The following is a 23241-nucleotide window of genomic DNA, read 5'->3' as shown; positions in this document are numbered from 1 at the left end:
TAAAAATACACAGCGTACACTAATTGAAAGACACAGATCCTGTGAATCCAGACAATATTTCAGATTTTCTAAGTGTCTTACAGCGAAAACACAATAAATCGTTATATTACCATAGCACATGTGCAAACATTACCCCAGCATTGATTCACGGCAAAGAGAGCGATAACGTTATCATCGCCAAAATATATTCATTTTTTCACTAACCTTCTCAGAATTCTTCAGATGACACTCCTGTAACATCATATTACAACATACATATAGAGTTTGTTCGAAAATGTGCATATTTAGCCACCAAAATCATGGTTAGACAATGAGAAAAGTAGGCAAGCTGGTCAGAAAATGTCGGGCGCCATATTAGACAGTGATCTAGTCTTATACATAAATACTCATAAACTTGACTAAAAAATACAGGGTGGACAGCGATTGATAGACAATTTAATTCTTAATGCAATCGCTGAATTACATTTTTTAAATTATCCTTACTTTTCAATACAGGTTGCGCCAAGCGAAGCTACACCAAACAAAATGGCGGCATAAGCGTTTAACATTTTGACAGAAACACGATTTATCATCATAAATTGTTCTTACTATGAGCTGTTCTTCCATCAGAATCTTGGGCAATGAATCCTTTCTCCGGTCTAATCGTTTTTTGGTCGAAAGATGTCCTCTTGTCCCGTCGAAATGGCCAATTACGTTCACCATGCACTCGAAAAGTGCCCAGCTCCTCAAAGTTCATCACACAGAAATGCCATAAAATCGCCCTAAACGGATATAAATTGCTATAAAACGGTTCAAATTAACTACCTTATGATGTTTTTAACACCTATAACGAGTAAAAACATGACCGGAGAAATATTACTGGCTAAACAACAGCTTGGAAAGAGGCAAGTCCGATGTCCATCGTGCGTCAGGCGCAGGCAGGAAAAGAAAGCTACTTCCGGTCTTTGGTGTTTTATAGAGGCCCTGATTGCGCAATCGACTCCATTCAAAGCGTCACCACGTACTGACATCCAGAGGAAGACGTAGGCAGTGTTTGTTTCTCCATAGCATTTACAGGGACTTTACAACCGACCTGGGAACAGGGGCCAAGATTTCTGAAATCTCACTCCCTGTCATGAAAAGTGCTGTAGAAGGAGTTCTGTTTCACTCAGAGACAAAATTCCAACGGCTATAGAAACTAGAGAGTGTTTTCTATCCAATAATAATAATAATATGCATATTGTACGAGCAAGAATTGAGTAGGAAGCCGTTTAATCTGAAGACCGATTTATGCTAAGTCGAAACAGCACCCCCTATATTCGCAAGAAGTTAACAAATCTAACTTACTAACGTAAGCAGCAGAGCCAATTCTATCAATGCAGTCATCTAATCGAGGTAGAGGAAAAGAATCAGACTTTGTAACTGCATTTACACGACGATAGTCCATGCATAAGCGGGACGTACCGTCAGGCTTAGGAACAAGAATACATGGGGAACTCCAGGAGCTGTTACTGGGTTTTGCCATGTCATTCTGTAATAAATAAGCTACCTCACTTTTCATTACCTCCCTTTTCTTTGCATTAACCCGGTACGGATGCTGACGTATAGGAGCAGCGTTGCCCACATCCACGTCATGTTCCAAGATGGACGTGCGACTCGGAACGTCCTGAAACACACTGAGAAAACTGTTTATCAATAGGATAAGGTCCTTAGTTTGATCGTTATCCAAATGTTCCATTTGAGAGGGTAACTTCTTCAGCATCTCTGAATTACATAGGCGTTCACACTGCTGTAACGTATGGCGTAACTCCAACCCATCCTCCTTATCATCCTCTAGGTCCCAGCCAGGCTTCAGCACCACCGCAGCCACACTGGAGACGGCGGGCTGGACCGGCTTACTTGAGGAGCTGTCTGGAGAGTCACGTACATAATATGCTTTTAGCATGTTAACATGACACACACGGGAAGAACGCCTTCGATCTGGGGTCTTTATCACATAGTTGGTGTCACTGAGTTTCTTTTCCACCAGATATGGTCCAGAAAAACGTGCTGACAGAGATGAGCCAGGAATTGGCAACAAAACTAAAACTTGATCCCCTGGTGCAAAAGAACGGCCAACAGCCTTTTTGTCATAATGCACCTTCATGCGTTTTTGCGAAGAGGAAAGAGACTTTTGGGCCAACGCACATGCGGCGTGCAGTCTCTCCCGCATCTTACTGACATAATCCAACACATTTTTAGGGGCGCTGCTGGGTGTAGGAGATAAGATATGCTCCTTCAAAACTTTCAGCGGACCCCGTGGGGTGTGTCCAAACACAAGGTCAGCAGGGCTGAACCCTAAGGACTCTTGTATGGTTTCCCTTATAGCAAATAGGACAAAGGGCACCCCCTCATCCCAATCTGTACTGGTATCCATACAATACTTGCGTAGCATTGCCTTCAGCGTCTGATGCCAGCGTTCGAGAGCCCCTTGACTCTCTGGATGATACGGACTTGAGACCTGATGGGAAATACACAGCGTCTTTAACACATTTGAAAACATTTTGGACATAAAGTTGGATCCCTGATCAGTTTGGATTACTTTAGGGAGTCCAAACGTAGAGAAGAACTTCACCAGTGCCTTCACCACAGTCTTAGCCGTTATAGTACGGAGAGGAATAGCCTCTGGGTATCGAGTAGCACTGCACATTATTGTTAGTAGGAACTGGTTACCTGACCTGGTTTTCGGCAATGGACCTACACAATCAACTATCACTCTTTCAAACGGTTCCCCCACCACAGGAATCGGGCAGAGCGGTGCTCGAGGAACTGTTTGATTCGCTTTCCCAGTGAGTTGACATACGTGACATGTTTTACAAAATTGGACCACATCAGACTTCAAACCTGGCCAAAAAAAATGACGAAGGACCCGGTTATAAGTCTTTGTGATCCCCAAATGTCCAGACCACGCCTGGTCATGGGCGAGTGACAGCACCTGCTGTCGGAACGGTGTAGGAACAACCACTTGACACACTTCACTCCAGTCATTAACAGTGTCATGAGCTGCCCATTTCCGCATCAAAACTCCTGCTTCCATAAAGTAGGCGGTCTCCTTAGTTTTAGCTTCCTCAATGGAAATTACCGAAGCGAAACACTTACGAAGACTGGTGTCTCCTTTTTGACATTCAATCACCTTCTCAGGGGTGACAGACAAAAGAATGTCATGTAATTGGGGCGCGATTTCGCAGTCCCCTTCCTTAGTTTTTACAGGAGTAAAAACTGTCGGACTTGCAGAAGGAATACTCGGTGCATTGTCTTCTACTTCAACATTCTCAAAAATGGAACTAGCCAAATCCACCACATCTCCAAGCTTGCGAGTTTGTGCCCTCGTTAACACACATGCAGGAAAAACATGGGGAAATGCTTGAACCAATTTCTCATCTGTAGTTCTGATTTCTGGGTTGTCTACTACCTCTAACACAGGAGTAACGTTACCACCAGCAATATCATTCCCTAGTAGCAATGTGACTCCTTTTACTGGCAGTGTAGACACTACACCAACACGGAAACGTCCTGATACCAAGTCTGACACTAAGTGGACCCAGTGTAATGGTACAGGTACTGTTTTTGTCTCTATCCCCTGTAATATGACATGCGAGCCACAATATGTTTCAGGAGACCAGGGTAAAGCATCAGTAATGATTACTGACTGCGCCGCCCCGGTGTCTCGTAAGATTTTAATTGGCTTTTGATCAGCTTGTTCTCCAGTTAAGGAAACACAACCGGTAGAGATAAACGGAGCATAAACAGGATCCGGTTTCTCAAATGCTGAATCAATACCTCGGACCAACGGACGAGCCAAAGACTTGACTAAACCCAAACTTTTTCTTTTTGGGGACGGTGACTGGGACTGTTTCGGTTTATTTTTCAAAACTGGGCAGTCCGCAATCACGTGACCCTTTTGGTGACAGTAAAAACATTCACGGATTTCATGAAAAGGCTTGTCAGAGGAAAAGCGACCTGAATGAGGCACTGATGACGTAATCAGTCTACCTTCAAAACGAGGCGCACCAAAGACAGTCTTGTGTGTCAAAGCGTACTCATCTGCCAACACTGCTGCCTGGGCCAATGTCACCACTTTCTGTTCATTTAAATGAACTACAATTCTATCAGGGAGGTTGCTTTTAAAATCCTCCAACAGCATCAACTCCCGAATATCAGCAAAGGTGTTAGCTTTGCTGGCTGAACACCATCGATTAAACAGAGACTCTTTGTCCCTAGCAAACTCAACAAAAGTACGGTGAGAGGGTTTCTTGTGGTTCCTGAAGCGCTGGCTATAAGCTTCAGGCACCAACTCATAAGCCCGCAACACGGTAGTTTTAACTGTTTCGTAGTGTAAACTGTCTTCTAGGGAGAGAGCAGCTACTACTTCCTGGGCTTTCCCAGACAATTTACATTGTAACAGGAGCGGCCAAACCTCGAGTGGCCAATGTAGCGCAGCGGCCACACGCTCAAACGCAGAGAAATAGGAATCAACTTCCGACTCTCGGAATGGAGGGACTAAAGCTATATTTTTACTTACATCAAAGTGGGCTTGATGATGAGCAGCTTTTGGAGTCGTACCGGAGCCAGCTTCTAGCTCCAGTTGTCGGATCCTCACCTCCTTGTCGGCTTCTATTTTCCTAATTTCAAGATCAAAATGCATCCGTCTCTCCTTATCTTTTTGCTCCATTTCTAACCGGGCCAGCCTCACCTTCAGCCTAGCGGTCCCGTCTGAACGACCTGAAGCAGAAGATAAAGGATCGAATCGAGGCAATGCAAAGGGGGTACGAGCAACCCCTTCCTTCGCCCTGTCCTCCGACTTGGCATCGGAAGGTCTACCCGTCTCCTCTCCTTGCAATGAGAGAATTCTTTCTCTTACTAATCCCTCCCTGACTAGCACCAAAAGCTCAGCCTTCAGGACTTTCTCAGGGATAACAAATCCATAATGGTCAGCTATAGCTATAAGGTCTACTTTCCGAAACCCCAACAAACAATCAATAGAGGGCGCTTCAAAAAACTTGGAGATGGCTGAGGCAGCCATCTTGTACACAGCAATATACTGAACACACAAACTAAACAAGTCATCCAAACTCACAACCTACCATCACACCTCGATCACTAACCACAGAGAGCTCAGTGCAGCAGGGTCCGGTGGGTTTAATGGAATCCCGGATGAGCCCCCATTATGTTACGCACGCCTCTAAAAAGAGGGAACGCAACTCCCTGCTGCAACTCAACTCTCCGTGAAGCGAAAGAGGTATGGACCGTAGGTGCGAGAAAGGACGACAAAGGCAGAATTTACCGTTTACTAGGATTTATTTCCTTAAACGGTAATATGGGGAAAAGGGGCTGGACGGAACCAAAGCAAAGAAAGTAAATATCAAAGCTCCCCCTCTCCTATCTAACCTGCCTACCCACTACTTACCTAACTTAGCACCACCTGGTGCCCTAACCAAAATACAGGGGGTGTTCTGCCCAGGTCTTACCTAGTGTGCCTAGACATTGAATATACTACGGGTATATGTATGCCCTCGGGCCTCTTGCCTAAGCACTCCCTAAGTGCCTTCCCCTTCCCCCCTGGGAACAAATGAAACAGAATAATTATTAACAATTTCACAAACACTTTACAACAAAACTGAGTAAACTAACTCAGGCCACTAAAGAAGCTTTGACAAAGCAACAAACACAGAACTCTTTCTAATGATTTCTCCAAAACATTCAATCTCCCTCTAACCTCCAATCATTTCTCTCCTCTCTCTCTAATCTCTCTCCTAAATATTCAATCTCCCTCTAATCTCTCTCCTGATCTCATCTCTTTTCTTCTGAACAGAACACTGGCTTTTATATCTTCAGGTGGCAATGGTGATTAGAGTCAGCTGCTTCTTGACGAGGGGGCGGGGTCAGCTCCAATCATCAATTAGCCTGGGGTCGACCAATCATCTGGTTGGGGAGTACTTCAGGAAGCCATCTCCTGAAACACACACTCAAATACCAACTAAAACACAGAAACTGGGGAACGTAACAACGACTGACACCCTGTGGAACCCATAGCAATTGCATCCTGGGAGCTAGAATTCAGTATGCCCCTATACTTTCCATTGTAAGAGCATGGTCTCTCAAAAAGAAAATAATTCTGGTTGTTTTTTCTTTGGATTTTCTCCTACCATATCTATTGTGTTATATTCTCCTACATTATTTGAACAATTCTACAAACTTCGAAGTGTTTTCTTTCCAATGGTACCAATTATATGCATATTCTGGCTATCGGGCCTGAACAACAGGCAGTTTACTTTGGGCATGTCATTCAGGTGGAAATTGAGAAAAAAAGGGGCCTAGCCCTAAGAAGATTTAAGACAATTACTATAGAAAACTGTTAAATCCCCTTGGAATGATGAGGAATTGAAAAATTGCATGATTGAGAGGGATGAGGTAAAAGGTATGGCAATTAAGTCTGGCAGCCCAACTGATTGGAAAAAGGTACTGCACATTTAAGAAATCATTTGACTAAACTAAAGAAAAAGAAAAAGAAACTACACTATGAAAGGTTTCAAGATTTTACTGCTAACCTACGAAGCATTACATGGGCTTACGCCTACCTATCTCTCCGATTTGGTCCTGCCGTACATACCTACACGTACGCTACGGTCACAAGACACAGGCCTCCTTACTGTCCCTAGAATTTCTAAGCAAACAGCTGGAGGCAGGGCTATCTCCTATAGAGCTCCATTTTTATGGAATGGTCTGCCTATCCATGTGAGAGACGCAGACTCGGTCTCAACCATTAAGTCTTTAGTGAAGACTCATCTCCTAGGGAGACCTATGATTGAGTGTAGTCTGGCCCAGGAGTGTGAAGGTGTATGGAAAGGCTCTGGAGCAACGAACCGCCCTTGCTGTCTCTGCCTGGCCGGTTCCCCTCTCTCCACTGGGATTCTCTGCCTCTAACCCTATTACAGGGGCTGAGTCACTGGCTTACTGGTGCTCTTCCATGCTGTCCCTAGGAGGGGTGCGTCACTTGAGTGGGTTGAGTCACTGACGCGATCTTCCTGTCCGGGTTGGCGCCCCCCCCTTGGGTTGTGCCGTGGCTGAGATCTTTGTGGGCTATACACGGCCTTGTCTGAGGATGGTAAGTTGGTGGTTGAAGATATCCCTCTAGGTTCTGGCCTTTCTAGGGAGTTTTTCCTAGCCACAGTGCATTGCTTGCTGTTTAGGGTTTTAGGCTGAGTTTCTGTACAGCACTTTGTGACATCAGCTGATGTAAGAAGGGCTTTATAAATACATTTGATTGATTGAAACAAAGATAAATTATATAAAGAATGATAGTAAAAAACTTTGGGGCACCTTAAATGAAAATAGGTGAAAAAAAGCCAACTCGGCTCCTTCATTCATTGAATCAGATGGCTCATTCATCACAAAGCCCACTGATATTGCAAATTACTTTAATGACTTTTCATTGGCAAGATAAGTGAACTTCGGGATCACATGCCAGCAACAAACACTGACACTACACATCCAAGTATATCGGACCAAATTATAAAAAACAAGAATTGTACTTTTGAATTCCGTAAAGTCAGTGTGGAAGAGGGGAAACAATTATTGTTGTCTATCAACAATGACAAGCCACCGGGGTCTGGCAAACTGGATGGAAAAATACTGAGGATAATAGCAGACGATATTGTCACTCCTATTTGCCACATCTTCAATTTAAGGCTACTAGAGAGCGTGCACCCTCAGGCCTGGCGGGAAGCTAAAGTCATTCCGCTACCCAAGAATAGTAAATCCCCCTTTACTGGTTCAAATTGCAGACCAATCAGCTTGTTACCAACCCTTAGTAAACTTCAGAAAAAAATGGTGTTTGACCAGATACAATGCTATTTCACAGTAAACAAATTGACAACAGAAGTTCAGCATGCTTATAGGGAAGGACACTCAACAAGCACAGCACTTACATAAATGACTGATGATTGGCTGAAAGAAATTGATTAAAAAGTTAGTGGGGAATGTCTTGTTAGACTTCAGTGCAGCTTTTGACATTATTGATCATAGTCTGTTGCTGAAAAAACGTATGTGTTATGGCTTTACACCCCCTGCTATAATGTGGATCAAGAGTTACTTGTCTAACAGAACACAGGGTGTTCTTTAATGGAAGCCTCTCAAATATTATCCAGTTAGAATCAGGAATTCCCCAGGATAGCTGTTTAGGCCCCTTGCCTTTTTAAATTTTTACTAATGACATGTCACTGACTTTGAGTAAAGCCAGAGTGTCTATGTATGCGGATGACTCAACACTATACACGTCAGCTACTACAGCAACTGAAATGACTGCAACACTCAACAAAGAGCTGCAGTTAGTTTCAGAGTGGGTGGCAAGGAATAAATTAGCCCTAAATATTTCTAAAAATAAAGGCATTGTATTTGGAACAAACACCCACTAAACCCTAAACCTCAACTAAATATTGTAATAAATAATGTGGAAATTGGGCAAGTTGAGAAGACTAAACTGCTTGGAGTAACCCTAGATTGTAAACTGTCATGGTCAAAACATATTGATGCAGTAGTAGCTAAGATGGGGAGAAGTCTGTCTATAATAAAGCGATGCTCTGCCTTCTTAACAACACTATCAACAAGGCAGGTCCTACAGGCCCTAGTTTTGTCACACCTTGACTACTGTTCAGTTGTGTGCCACAAAAAAGGACTTAGGAAAATTGCAATTGGCTCAGAACAGGGCAGCACGGCTGGCCCTTGGATGTACACAGAGAGCTAATATTAAAAATGTGCATGTCAATCCCTCCTGGCTGAAAGTGGAGGAGAGATTGACTTCATCACTACTTATTATTATGAGATGTATTGACATGTTGAATGCACCGAGCTGTCTGTCTAATCTACTGGCACATAGCTCGGACACCCATGCATACCACACAAGACAAGCCACAAGAGGTCTCTTCACAGTCTCCAAGTCCAGAACAGACTATGGGAGGCACACAGTACTATAAAAAAACACCTTATGGAACAGCGGGGACTGTGAAGCAACACAAACATTGGCACAGACACAGACACGTGCACACACACACACACACGTGCACACACACACACACAGTCACGTTCGTCATAATGATGAGACCAAGGCGTAGCGTGAGTAGAGTTCCACATAATTTTATAAACTGAAACTCACCTAAAAAAAAAACAACCAAACAAACGTGCAGTATTGCAGTGCACAAGGCAACTATACAAAAACAAGATCCCACAACACAAATGAGGAAAATGGCTACCTAAATATGATCCCCAATCAGAGACAACGATAAACAGCTGTCTCTGATTGGGAACCATATCAGGACAACATAGACATACAAAAACCCCTAGACATACAAAACCTCTAGACATACAAAAACCCTAGACATACAAAAACTAGCGTACCCACCCTAGTCACATCCTGACCTAACCAAAATATATAGATAAAACAGAGATATCTAAGGTCAGGGCGTGACACACACACAGACACATACACACACACACGGTAACATACACACTATACATACAAATGGATTTACTACTGTAGATATGTGGTAGTGGTGGAGCAAGGGCATAAGGGCACACAGTGTGTTGTGAAATCTGTGACTGTTATTGTAATATTTTTTAAATTGTATAACTGCCTTAATTTTGCTGGAACCCGAGAAGAGTAGCTGCTGCTTTGGCAGCAGCTAATGGGGATCCATGTGTAAGGGGTGCGTAACTGGTGGCAGGGAAGTCAGACGCGGGAGAGCAGAACTAGGTAATAGCCGGAGCAGTTTAATTCCAAAACCAACGGCATCAAGAAAATAACAACTTGGGTACAAAACCCGACGTGCACCAGTCAACATGTGCACAAGCACTTACAAACAAACAATACCACACAAAGACATGGGGGGGAACAGAGGGTTAAATACACAACACGTAATGAGGGAATGAAAACCAGGTGTGTGGGAAAACAAGACAAAACAAATGGAAAATGAAAAATGGATCGGCGATGGCTAGAAGACCGGTGACGTCGACCGCCGAACACCGCCTGAACAAGGAGAGGAACCGACTTCGGCAGAAGTCGCGACACCATGACAAATACAAATACTCTTCCAAATCTTCCTCCTATCTAGCCCTCCACCCACCATACCTGTTCTTACCATTAAACACAAACCACTGGCAATAGTCCCGTCATTCAAATACCTGGGCACCATCCTCTCAGAGAACTGCAGTATTGACCCCGAAATTCAAAACAGGATCAATCAAGCCTCCGATGCCTTCAGAAAACACAGGTTTCTTCCAAAACAGGGATCTCCACCTCCACTCCAAAGTCCACGTTTATCAAGCCATCTGCATCACCACAATTCTTTACAGCTGTGAAGCCTGGGTCACCTACCATTCAGCTGCCATTCAGAGGGTGTGACCATAGATTACCCACAGTGACCCCAACCCCAGAGGTAAAATGTCATCATTACTCCTGGTCCATTCTGATTGGATATGAAGATGGTTGAGAAGCCAATCATCATACATTATTCATCCCCGGATATATTGTTAATGTATAGAGACCCAGAGAGAGATTAGACTGACAGCAGGTGTGTTTATGCCTCAGTCTAACGATTTGCCTTGCAAACATTTCAAAAAGTTTTTGGTCACGTGTTTCATGTCAAACGTTTTGCTCTACAAAGGGATTAGTTTATAATTTACTGTTGCAGAGATTTGCCCAGAGAGATAGTCATCAGCGATGACGAGATAGGATTAGATATGATATGATTACATATTCCGCCAGCAGATGTCTGTCTCCATTATTTAATAACATTATTACATTAATGTGAGCAATTTCCCTAATGTCATATAAGGCCAGAGTGAGAGAGATAGGGACGGGGCGGGGAGTGAGAGCAAGAGAGAGATGAGAGCTGATAATGACATCAGATTCTGTGGTTAGAGTACTGTGTCATATCTGTCATAATTGATAAACAGGTCATGCACAGTAAGACTGTTGGCCTGTATTGCCAAATTGTATCCTGCACTGGGCGTGATATGGTGATGCTCGGAGCCAGACCGCTCTGCTTATACCACTGCGCCACTGCAGTTCACAATGCTCTTTCAAGCCTCAATACTTATTAAGCCTTCCCTTAACCATAGCCCTAAACTGAGCCACTCAGGAATAAATGACTAAGCTGTTAACCTTTGTGTTGTTTCTGTTTTAACCCTGTAACCACATGGAATTAACCCTGTAAACATAGGGAATTAATGCATAAAAAGTAGACCATCCATAACACGCCAAATTTTGAAGGGAAACAATGAGATCTTGTTGGAAAGGACACATGCTATACCGCACACATGCTTATGAAATATACACACTAACCATATGCATACTTACACTCACTAATAAAAACAACACAAAAACAGGTAACACTTTATTTGGATAGTCCATCTGTTGATGCAGTACTGAATATCTACAGACTTTCAGTAACATTTCAACTAACTATCTGTTACGTTCCCCAGTTTCTGTGTTGTATTTGAGTGTGTGTGTTTCAGGAGATGGCTTCCTGGAAGCCTCCCCAACCAGCTGATTGGTCGACCCCAGGCTAATTGATGATTGGAGAGCTGACCCCGCCCCCTCGTCAAGAAGCAGCTGACTCTAATCACCATTGCCACCTGAAGATATAAAGCCAGTGTTCTGTTCAGGAGATGATGAGAAAGATATTTTTTTTATTTTTTTATTTTTATTTTTTTATTATTATTAATTTTTTTTTTGCTGGAGAATGAGATTGTGATATAGTGTTGGTTGTTTAACAGAAAGTGTGGTATGTAATGTGTTAGTTGTTGTTGGTAGCAGCTTTGATATGTTCTGTGTTTGTTGCTTTGTCAAAGCTTCTTTAGTGGCCTGAGTTAGTTTACTCAGTTTTGTTGTAAGGTGTTTGTGAAATTGTTAATAATTATTCTGTTTCATTTGTTCCCAGGGGGGAAGGGGAAGGCACTTAGGGAGTGCTTAGGCAAGAGGCCCGAGGGCATACATATACCCGTAGTATATTCAATGTCTAGGCACACTAGGTAAGACCTGGGCAGAACACCCCCTGTATTTTGGTTAGGGCACCAGGTGGTGCTAAGTTAGGTAAGTAGTGGGTAGGCAGGTTAGATAGGAGAGGGGGAGCTTTGATATTTACTTTCTTTGCTTTGGTTCCGTCCAGCCCCTTTTCCCCATATTACCGTTTAAGGAAATAAATCCTAGTAAACGGTCAATTCTGCCTTTGTCGTCCTTATTCGCACCTACAGTCCATACCTCTTTCGCTTCACGGAGAGTTGAGTTGCAGCAGGGAGTTGCGTTCCCTCTTTTTAGAGGCGTGCGTAACATAAACTCCCTGCTGCACTAAACCTAACCCTAGCTCTAACCCTAACCTTAACCCTTACCCTTATTCTAAACCTAACATTAACCCTAACCGTACCCATTTGTTGATACTATGACTATCTGAAGAGCATCTACAGATGGACAATCTGGACTATCCAAATAAAGTGTGACCCAAAAACAATATATAGACACAATACCATTGGCATAAGCAAATTATTGGTTGCTTCATTCTAGGTCCTTTAATTAGCCTTTATGCAGTCATTTTTGTCACATATACAGTAGGTGGTAAGTGTTATTTGATGTTATGAATAAAAAAACTTCCACATGAGAGTGTGTTTGTGTTGTCGCCTGCTCTGAATAAAATGTAACTTTTGTCACTGTCAACAAAACATTTTTGGTCAGCACAGGAGAGAATAGATGTGTGTGTGTGTGTGAGGGAGCGAAAATGGTGATGTTGTCTGCTGCCATTCTGAGAAGATAACCTTGTCAGTCAGCCCATCGGCAACATTTCATGTAAATACTGAGAAACACTGACAAATGCACTCATCCATGCATGCATGCACAGACACAGAAACACTCACACACACGCAAACAAGCACGCATGAACACACAGACAAATACACACAGTTAGTAGCAGTAGTGGGCTGATCTCAGATTTGAGGGGGAGTGTGTATCTGCTCAGGCTTTCTGCCAAACACACTGCTGCCTAAAACAACCGTAGGACAATATCCGTGGAACACACACACAAACACACTGCTGCCTAAAACAACCGTAGGACAATATCCGTGGAACACACACACAAACACACTGCTGCCTAAAACAACCATAGGACAATATCCGTGGAACACACACACAAACACACTGCTGCCTAAAACAACCGTAGGACAATATCCGTGGAACACACACACAAACACACACTTTCATAAAGACATGCATGGATACATACGCATACACACACACTTTCACAAAGACATGCGCGCACACACACACACACACACACACACACACACACACACACACACACACACACACACACACACACACACACACACACACACACACTTTCACAAAGATGTGCATGTACACACACCAGAGGAGTGGACTCGAGTCACATGACTTGGAGTCACAAATTTGATGACTTAAGAGTTGACTTGGACTTGGAGCCTCAAGACTTGGGACTCAACCTTGACTTGATCTGGACAGGTTTTGTAACATTTTGTCACTCATTTTGTTGCACAGAGTCTGTGTTGATTACTCTCAATGCAGCCAGAGACAGTATCACACTCACGTAAAAAAATTGATTGGCTAGTGAAACGCACACCCGGCCCTCTGAGTGGACTAGTAAACCGTCAATCAACAAGAGTCGGGTGAGCTAGCGCAGTGAGAATGTTTTGTGGGTTACAAGTGTGAAACTGAATGGGAAATATATGTTACATATTTTAATAGGCTACATAGGCCTATAGCCTACCATTTGTATTTTATATTTATACCATTGCTTATTTGATCTGGTGACAAACATAGGCCTACGGCTTTACACCAAATTCTTGTTTAAAAAACATCTAATCTGTGCTTCAGAAGTTAAAAGTTGTGCGCCTTGACTGTTGACCAATGACCGGTCATCAGCAAAGGCGGAAGCATATATCCATATTAGTGACCAGAAAGCGCCTGGAAAATCAGAGTATCCTACCTACAAATAGCCACGGGAAGTAGGGGTGCTGAAGGAGCTGCAGCTCCCCTTGAAAAGTTTTAATACATTGTTTTACAATGTAATAATAATTGAACATTACATTTTTTCAAAAAAGTAGTGCACTGGGCCTTTACTAGTCCTGTCTATAGCCGTCTCTAGGGCGGGCAAGTATTTTTTTTTTTTTTACCATTTTCTTTTTTCACAAAGTAGTGCACTGGGCCTTTGATAGTCCTGCATTAGCAATTTGATATAGCTGTCTGTAGCGCTAGCAATTATTTATTTCTTTTGAAAATTTAACATTTTCACAAAAGTAGTGCACTGGGTCTTTACAAGTCCTATATTAGCAGACCGATATATCCTTCAGTAGCACGGGCAAAAAAAAATCCTGAGCTAGCGAACAGATTACTGATTTGATTACAGCTATAGGATTGGGTGCAGCACAAACCTCAAATTGTAGGGAGAGAGGAGCGCCATAAATTAATATGCAACAATTATTACATAATCAAAATGTGTTGAAGACGAAACAATGAAAAAGGCTCTCTGGTAGCCTCACTAAATAGACAAAGATTAGTAGTAGTTGAACAACTCATTGCCTGTATGTATTTTTTTTACTTCACTTGAGACTTGACTTCCTCTTAGAATGCATGACTTGGACTTGAGTCGAGACTCCACGTTCCACTTGGGAGTCAACCTGAGACTTAGACCTTGTGATTTGAATAATAGTGACTTAGTACCACCTCTGACACACACACATACACACACACTTTCAAAAGGACATGCCTGTGCACACACATTTACATACACACTCTTGTGTGTACATACACATGGACATGCACATACACTAATACACACACACACTTAATTATGCACACAAAAACTGTCATGCACACTCACCAAGACTCTTCCCAGAGCTGGCCGCCCGGCCAAACTGAGCAATCAGGGGAGAAGGGCCTTGGTCAGGGAGGTGACCAAGAACCTGGTGGTCACTCTGACAAAGCTCCAGAGTTCCTCTGTGGAGATGGGAGAACCTTCCAGAAGGACAACCATCTCTGCAGCCCTCCACCAATCAGGCCTTTATGGTAGAGTGGCCAGAGTTTGCCAAAAGGCACCTAAAGGACTCTCAGACCATGACAAACAAGATTCTCTGGTCTGATGATACCAAGATTGAACATCACGTCTGGAGGAAACCTGGCACCATCCCTACAGTGAATCATGGTGGTGACAGCATCATGCTGTGGGATTGTTTTTCAACGGCAGGGACTGGAAGACTAGTCAGGATAGAGGGAAAGATGAACAGAGAAAAGTACAGAGCTGCTCCAGAATGCTCAGTACCCCTCTTGTCTCAGCCTCCAGTAATTATGCTGCAGTAGTTTATGTGTCGGGGGGCTAGCGTCAGTCTGTTATATCTGGAGTATTTCTCCTGTTTTTTCCGGTGTCCTGTGTGAATTTAAGTATGCTCTCTCTAATTCTCTCTTTCTCTCTTTCTTTATTTTTCTCTCCCGAGGACCTGAGCCCTAGGACCATGCCTCAGGACTACCTGGCATGATGACTCCTTGCGATCCCCAGTCCACCTGGCCGTGCTGCTGCTCCAGTTTCAACTGTTCTGCGGCTATGGAACCCTGACCTGTTCACCGGACGTGCTACTTGTCCCAGTCCTGCTGTTTTCAACTCTCTAGAGACAGCAGGAGCGGTAGAGATACTCTTAATGATTGGCTATGAAAAGCCAACTGACATTTACACCTGAGGTGCTGACTTGTTGCACCCTCGACAACTACTGTGATTATTATTATTTGACCATGCTGGTCATTTATGAACATTTGAACATCTTGGCCATGTTCTGCTATAATCTCCACCCGGCACAGCCAGAAGAGGACTGGCCACCCCTCATAGCCTGGTTCCTCTCTTGGTTTCTTCCTAGGTTTTGGCCTTTCTAGGGAGTTTTTCCTAGCCACCGTGCTTCTACACCTGCATTGCTTGCTGTTTGAGGTTTTAGGCTGGGTTTCTGTACAGCACTTTGATATTACATTTACATTTACATTTAAGTCATTTAGCAGACGCTCTTATCCAGAGCGACTTACAAATTGGTGCATTCACCTTATGATATCCAGTGGAACAACCACTTTACAATAGTGCATCTAAATCTTTTAAGGGGGGGGGGGGGGGGGGGGTTAGAAGGATTACTTTATCCTATCCTAGGTATTCCTTAAAGAGGTGGGGTTTCAGGTGTCTCCGGAAGGTGGTGATTGACTCCGCTGACCTGGTGTCGTGAGGGAGTTTGTTCCACCATTGGGGTGCCAGAGCAGCGAACAGTTTTGACTGGGCTGAGCGGGAACTGTACTTCCTCAGAGGTAGGGAGGCGAGCAGGCCAGAGGTGGATGAACGCAGTGCCCTTGTTTGGGTGTAGGGCCTGATCAGAGCCTGAAGGTACGGAGGTGCCGTTCCCCTCACAGCTCCGTAGGCAAGCACCATGGTCTTGTAGCGGATGCGAGCTTCAACTGGAAGCCAGTGGAGAGAGCGGAGGAGCGGGGTGACGTGAGAGAACTTGGGAAGGTTGAACACCAGACGGGCTGCGGCGTTCTGGATGAGTTGTAGGGGTTTAATGGCACAGGCAGGGAGCCCAGCCAACAGCGAGTTGCAGTAATCCAGACGGGAGATGACAAGTGCCTGGATTAGGACCTGCGCCGCTTCCTGTGTGAGGCAGGGTCGTACTCTGCGAATGTTGTAGAGCATGAACCTACAGGAACGGGCCACCGCCTTGATGTTAGTTGAGAACGACAGGGTGTTGTCCAGGATCACGCCAAGGTTCTTAGCGCTCTGGGAGGAGGACACAATGGAGTTGTCAACCGTGATGGCGAGATCATGGAACGGGCAGTCCTTCCCCGGGAGGAAGAGCAGCTCCGTCTTGCCGAGGTTCAGCTTGAGGTGGTGATCCGTCATCCACACTGATATGTCTGCCAGACATGCAGAGATGCGATTCGCCACCTGGTTATCAGAAGGGGGAAAGGAGAAGATTAATTGTGTGTCGTCTGCATAGCAATGATAGGAGAGACCATGTGAGGATATGACAGAGCCAAGTGACTTGGTGTATAGCGAGAATAGGAGAGGGCCTAGAACAGAGCCCTGGGGGACACCAGTGGTGAGAGCACGTGGTGCGGAGACAGATTCTCGCCACGCCACCTGGTAGGAGCGACCTGTCAGGTAGGACGCAATCCAAGCGTGGGCCGCGCCGGAGATGCCCAACTCGGAGAGGGTGGAGAGGGTGGAGAGGAGGATCTGATGGTTCACAGTATCAAAGGCAGCCGATAGGTCTAGAAGGATGAGAGCAGAGGAGAGAGAGTTAGCTTTAGCAGTGCGGAGCGCCTCCGTGACACAGAGAAGAGCAGTCTCAGTTGAATGACTAGTCTTGAAACCTGACTGATTTGGATCAAGAAGGTCATTCTGAGAGAGATAGCAGGAGAGCTGGCCAAGGACGGCACGTTCAAGAGTTTTGGAGAGAAAAGAAAGAAGGGATACTGGTCTGTAGTTGTTGACATCGGAGGGATCGAGTGTAGGTTTTTTCAGAAGGGGTGCAACTCTCGCTCTCTTGAAGACGGAAGGGACGTAGCCAGCGGTCAAGGATGAGTTGATGAGCGAGGTGAGGTAAGGGAGAAGGTCTCCGGAAATGGTCTGGAGAAGAGAGGAGGGGATAGGGTCAAGCGGGCAGGTTGTTGGGTGGCCGGCCGTCACAAGACGCGAGATTTCATCTGGGGAGAGAGGGGAGAAAGAGGTCAAAGCACAGGGTAGGGCAGTGTGAGCAGAACCAGCGGTGTCGTTTGACTTAGCAAACGAGGATCGGATGTCGTCGACCTTCTTTTCAAAATGGTTGACGAAGTCATCCGCAGAGAGGGGGGAGGGGGAGGGGGGGGGAGGAGGATTCAGGAGGGAGGAGAAGGTGGCAAAGAGCTTCCTAGGGTTAGAGGCAGATGCTTGGAATTTAGAGTGGTAGAAAGTGGCTTTAGCAGCAGAGACAGAAGAGGAAAATGTAGAGAGGAGGGAGTGAAAGGATGCCAGGTCCGCAGGGAGGCGAGTTCTCCTCCATTTCCGCTCGGCTGCCCGGAGCCCTGTTCTGTGAGCTCGCAATGAGTCGTCGAGCCACGGAGCAGGAGGGGAGGACCGAGCCGGCCTGGAGGATAGGGGACATAGAGAGTCAAAGGATGCAGAAAGGGAGGAGAGGAGGGTTGAGGAGGCAGAATCAGGAGATAGGTTGGAGAAGGTTTGAGCAGAGGGAAGAGATGATAGGATGGAAGAGGAGAGAGTAGCGGGGGAGAGAGAGCGAAGGTTGGGACGGCGCGATACAATCCGAGTAGGGGCAGAGTGGGAAGTGTTGGATGAGAGCGAGAGGGAAAAGGATACAAGGTAGTGGTCGGAGACTTGGAGGGGAGTTGCAATGAGATTAGTGGAAGAACAGCATCTAGTAAAGATGAGGTCAAGCGTATTGCCTGCCTTGTGAGTAGGGGGGGAAGGTGAGAGGGTGAGGTCAAAAGAGGAGAGGAGTGGGAAGAAGGAGGCAGAGAGGAATGAGTCAAAGGTAGACGTGGGGAGGTTAAAGTCACCCAGAACTGTGAGAGGTGAGCCATCCTCAGGAAAGGAACTTATCAAGGCGTCAAGCTCATTGATGAACTCTCCAAGGGAACCTGGAGGGCGATAAATGATAAGGATGTTAAGCTTGAAAGGGCTGGTAACTGTGACAGCATGGAATTCAAAGGAGGCGATAGACAGATGGGTTAGGGGAGAAAGAGAGAATGTCCACTTGGGAGAGATGAGGATCCCAGTGCCACCACCCCGCTGACCAGAAGCTCTCGGGGTGTGCGAGAACACGTGGGCAGACGAGGAGAGAGCAGTAGGAGTAGCAGTGTTATCTGAGGCAATCCATGTTTCCGTCAGTGCCAAGAAGTCGAGGGACTGGAGGGAAGCATAGGCTGGGATGAACTCTGCCTTGTTGGCCGCAGATCGGCAGTTCCAGAGGCTGCCGGAGACCTGGAACTCCACGTGGGTCGTACGCGCTGGGACCACCAGGTTAGAGTGGCAGCGGCCACGCGGTGTGAAGCGTTTGTATGGTCTGTGCAGAGAGGAGAGAACAGGGATAGACAGACACATAGTTGACAGGCTACAGAAGAGGCTACGCTAATGCAAAGGAGATTGGAATGACAAGTGGACTACACGTCTCGAATGTTCAGAAAGTTAAGCTTACGTTGCAAAAATCTTATTGACTAAAATGATTAAAATGATACAGTACTGCTGGCTGGTGAAGTAGGCTAGCTAGCAGTGGCTGCGTTGTTGACTTTGTTTGAAAGTGTTGCTGGCTAGGTAGCCTCGGTAACTGGCTAGGTAACCTCGATAACTGGCTAGATAATTACTCTAAACTGCACAATTATCTTAGATACAAAGACAGCAAAGACAACTATGTAGCTAGCTAACACTACACTAATCAAATCGTTCCGTTGTAATGTTTCGGTAGAAGTTGGCTAGCTGGCTAGCTAGCAGTGTTGACAACGTTAGAAGATTCGATAATTCGATAATAATCTAAACTACACAATTATCTTTGATACAAAGACGGCTATGTAGCTAGCTAAGAACAAAGTGCTAAGATCAAACAAATCAAACCGTTGTACTGTAATGAAATGAAATGAAATGAAATGAAATGTAATACTACCTGTGGAGCGAAGCGAAATGCGACTACTCGCTCCAACCCGGAAGTCGGAAATATATCAGCTATATCAGATATATCAGCTGATGTAAGAAGGGCTATATAAATACATTTAATTTGACCTCAGACGAGGGCGAAGGTTCACATTCCAACAGGACAAGGACCCTATGAACACAGCCAAGACAGTGCCGGAGTTGCTTTGGGAGAAATCTCTGAATGTCCATGAGTGGCCCAGCCAGAGCCCGGACTTGAACCATATCTAACATCCCTGGAGAGACCTGAAAATAGCTGTGCAGCGACGCTCCCCATCCAACCTGACAGAGCTAGAGAGGATCTGCAGAGAAGAATGGGTGAAACTTCCCAAATACAGGTGTGCCAAGCTTGTAGTGTCATACCCAAGAAGACTCAGGGCTGTAATTGCTGCCAAAGGTGCTTTAACAAAGTACTGAGTAAAGGGTCTGAATACTTATGTAAATGTGATATTTCAGTTTATTTTATTTTATACATTGCAGAAAAATGTAAAACCCTGTTTTTGCTTTGTCATTATGGGGTATTGTGTGTGGATTGATCAGAGGGGAAAAAACAGTTTAATCCATTTTAGAATAAGGCTGTAATGTAACAAAATGTGGAAAAGTCAAGGGGTCTGAATACTTTCCAAATGCACTGATACACATGCTGTATTGATCTAAGTGCTATAGCAGTCAGTATAGGCACTGGATGCATTGATAGTCCTATACAGATGTAGTATCTTAATTTGACCACCCTGTTGCTGGAGAACTTTCCTGCAATGCTGGACATTTTAAACTTGTAGTGTATTTGAGGTTTAAAAAAGCTTTTGAAGTTTGCAATTTCCACTTAGACATTTCAGACTTGATTTTCCCAAATTTATCAACCCCTACAAAAATGCCCATTAATTATAATCCACATAATAATTCCAATGTCTTGTTGCTGAAAGATTATTTTCCTGCTGTAGCAAACTGGCTCAAATTAAGATCCTATCTTTAGCATCCTCTGCTGAACAGAGAGAAAAGACCTTGAAGATTAGAACATACTGAGAAGGAGACAACTATCACTTCTGCTCTTATAATGGTACTGGCATAGAGAGAGAGAGTTGTATTACCAATGTGTAAAACAATCTCCTCTCATCTCCTCCAGAAGGTTGCTTGTTCAAATCCTGGATCGGCAGATACATTGTGTGTGATTAATCAGTAAGCTAGTTTCAGTTCCCAGGTACCATCTCCTGCCCTTGTGCCCTTAAGCTAAAACAGCCCCAGGGCATCTAACATGCCCATTTAACATCACTCCATCATTATCACTGATGTATCCTTTAACTTCAGCTCATTAATCAGACTTAATTATTCATTAGACTTAATTGTCTTTCTGCCCGCTTGGGTAATTAAATTAAAGGTCCGGCTGATTGGGACTGACCCCACTGTCTTCCACTGGGAAGTAAAGAGGGTGTAACGATATTCGTCTTCGGATGAAGAGTAGTCATCGGACCAAAGCGCAGCGTGGTAATTGTTCATGTTATTTTTATTAGAACAGAAACACTAAACAAAATAACAAAGAGAGTGAAACGAAAACGAAACAGTCCTGTAAGGTGCAGCAGCACAAAACAGAAAACAACTACCCACAAAACACAAGTGGGAACAGGCTACCTAAGTATGGTTCTCAATCAGAGACAACGATAGACAGCTGCCTCTGATTGAGAACCACACCTGGCCATACACATAGAAATAGAAAACATAGAACAAAAACATAGAATGCCCACCCCAACTCACGCCCTGACCAAACCAAAATAGAGACATAAAAAAGGAACTAAGGTCAGGGCGTGACAGAGGGAGGAGGGAGAGAGGGGTGGGGGAGAGAGAGATGATGGGGGAGAGAGGAGGAGAGGGATGAGGGACGAGGGGAGAAAGAGGGGAGAGGGAGAAAGAGATTGACAGAGGAGAGGGAGAGATAATGAGAAAGAGAAAGAGAGATGAGAGGGAGCGATAATGAGAAAGAGAACGAGAGAGGAGAGGGAGAAATAATGAGAAAGAGAAAGACAGAGGAGATGGGGAGAATGAGAAAGAGAAAGACAGATGAGAGGGAGAGATATTGAGAAAGAGAGATGAGAGGGAGAGATAATGAGAAAGAGAACGAGAGAGGAGAGGGAGAAATAATGAGAAAGAGAAAGAGAGAGGAGAGGGAGAGATAATGAGAAATAGAAAGAGAGAGGAGAGGGAGAGATAATAAGAAAGAGAAATAGAGTGATATGATATTAGTGAGGAAAGAGAGTGATGAGAAAAGAGAGTAATATTGGTAATGATTTAACTCATAAGGGGAGGGGGGGTTCTACTAAGCTAGCATATGGAATTGTTTTAAGATGGTTATATCATGGATCATTTTGCTATTTGATTTTGAATATTAGGACCCATGTAGGTATAACATTTTTTTAATATAAATTATTTGATATAATAAAGAATTTGGCCCCAGAGAAACGCATTGCATAACACATTCATAAATGGCATAACAGATAGTCAAATAATAAATAAAGGAATAAGGTTTTGAAGTGTCTGTCTTATATCTAGTATATACTAGATAACCCCCCCCTTAAACCAGCGGAATTTTGTGGGGATTTTTGTAATGTGTGTGTGTGTGTTTGTGTTTGTTTGTTTGTTTGTGTGTATTAGCCTCACTCGCTTTGATGAGTGCCCTACACCCCAGGTCATGCATGGTCTCGGTTCTCTATAAAAACCAGTGTGAGTATGTCTGTTTGTGTGTGTGTATAGGCCTGGGAGTTTTTGAGTGAGTGTGTGTTGTGTAAAACACGGTTATTCTCATATCGTTCGCGGTGACTTGCACAGCCCCGAGGGCCGAAATGTAACTTCAGTTAAAGAGAAAGAGAGGGAGAGAGAGAGAGCGAAAGAAAGAAAGAGTTTTCCCATGATCGAACACGAGCTGCTTTTCTCCCGCTGTAACGGAAAGGCTGGCGGATAAGCTGTAGGCTCTGGGAGTGAATTAGAACTCTCCGCTATATCTATTACCGGGTAACTGTCTCCCCGGGTTGAAGGGTGTACCACCATCACATACACCCCCCCGGTTTAATTGATTTAAGGACATCTGTATTAAACAGCCATCAGCTGCCTCCACGAGTTCGGAAGAACCACCTAGTTAGAAATAGCATACTGCTTGCTGTCTGACGTCCTCTCTGCCCCTCTCTCTCCATCTCTCTTTTTCTTTCTCTTTCTAGCTCACACACGCGCGCGCACCTTCCTCTATCACACACTAACACTGGAAAGTTTGATTGCGCTGGCTCGTGGTCAAGAAGACAGCGTTTTTAACGGAATCAGCCAGTCGATGTCAGAGAGACCACCCCTCTCCTGGCCCGGAACAGGGCACTCTCGAACCGTTTAACGGATACCGGGACAGCCAGCGAGCAGGTTCTTGGCTCCGCGGCGGGTCCTGTTTCGCATGGACAGCTGTTATTAGCGGGGAACTTTTTTTCCAACTCTTGATCCTTCCAGACAGGGTGTTAACGTTATC

The 23241-nt window shown here is 44.6% G+C and overlaps 1 protein-coding gene across 1 annotated transcript in view; it reads left to right on the top strand.

Moving 5' to 3' along the window:
• Positions 1-1424: 1424 nt before the first annotated feature.
• Positions 1425-23241, top strand: part of LOC120026229 (GDNF family receptor alpha-2-like) — a 107172-nt gene continuing 85355 nt past the window's right edge. Inside the window, exons 1-3 of the mRNA XM_038971052.1 lie at positions 1425-1444; positions 1817-1902; positions 2221-2299. Coding sequence (XP_038826980.1) covers positions 1425-1444; positions 1817-1902; positions 2221-2299 — 185 coding nt within the window. The remainder of the gene's footprint in view (positions 1445-1816; positions 1903-2220; positions 2300-23241) is intronic.

This window comes from Salvelinus namaycush, chromosome 31 (genome assembly GCF_016432855.1).
Source record: "Salvelinus namaycush isolate Seneca chromosome 31, SaNama_1.0, whole genome shotgun sequence".
NCBI lineage: Eukaryota > Metazoa > Chordata > Actinopteri > Salmoniformes > Salmonidae > Salvelinus > Salvelinus namaycush.
Note: the sequence above shows the minus strand (reverse complement) of the source record. Positions and strands in the feature narration are given on the sequence as shown.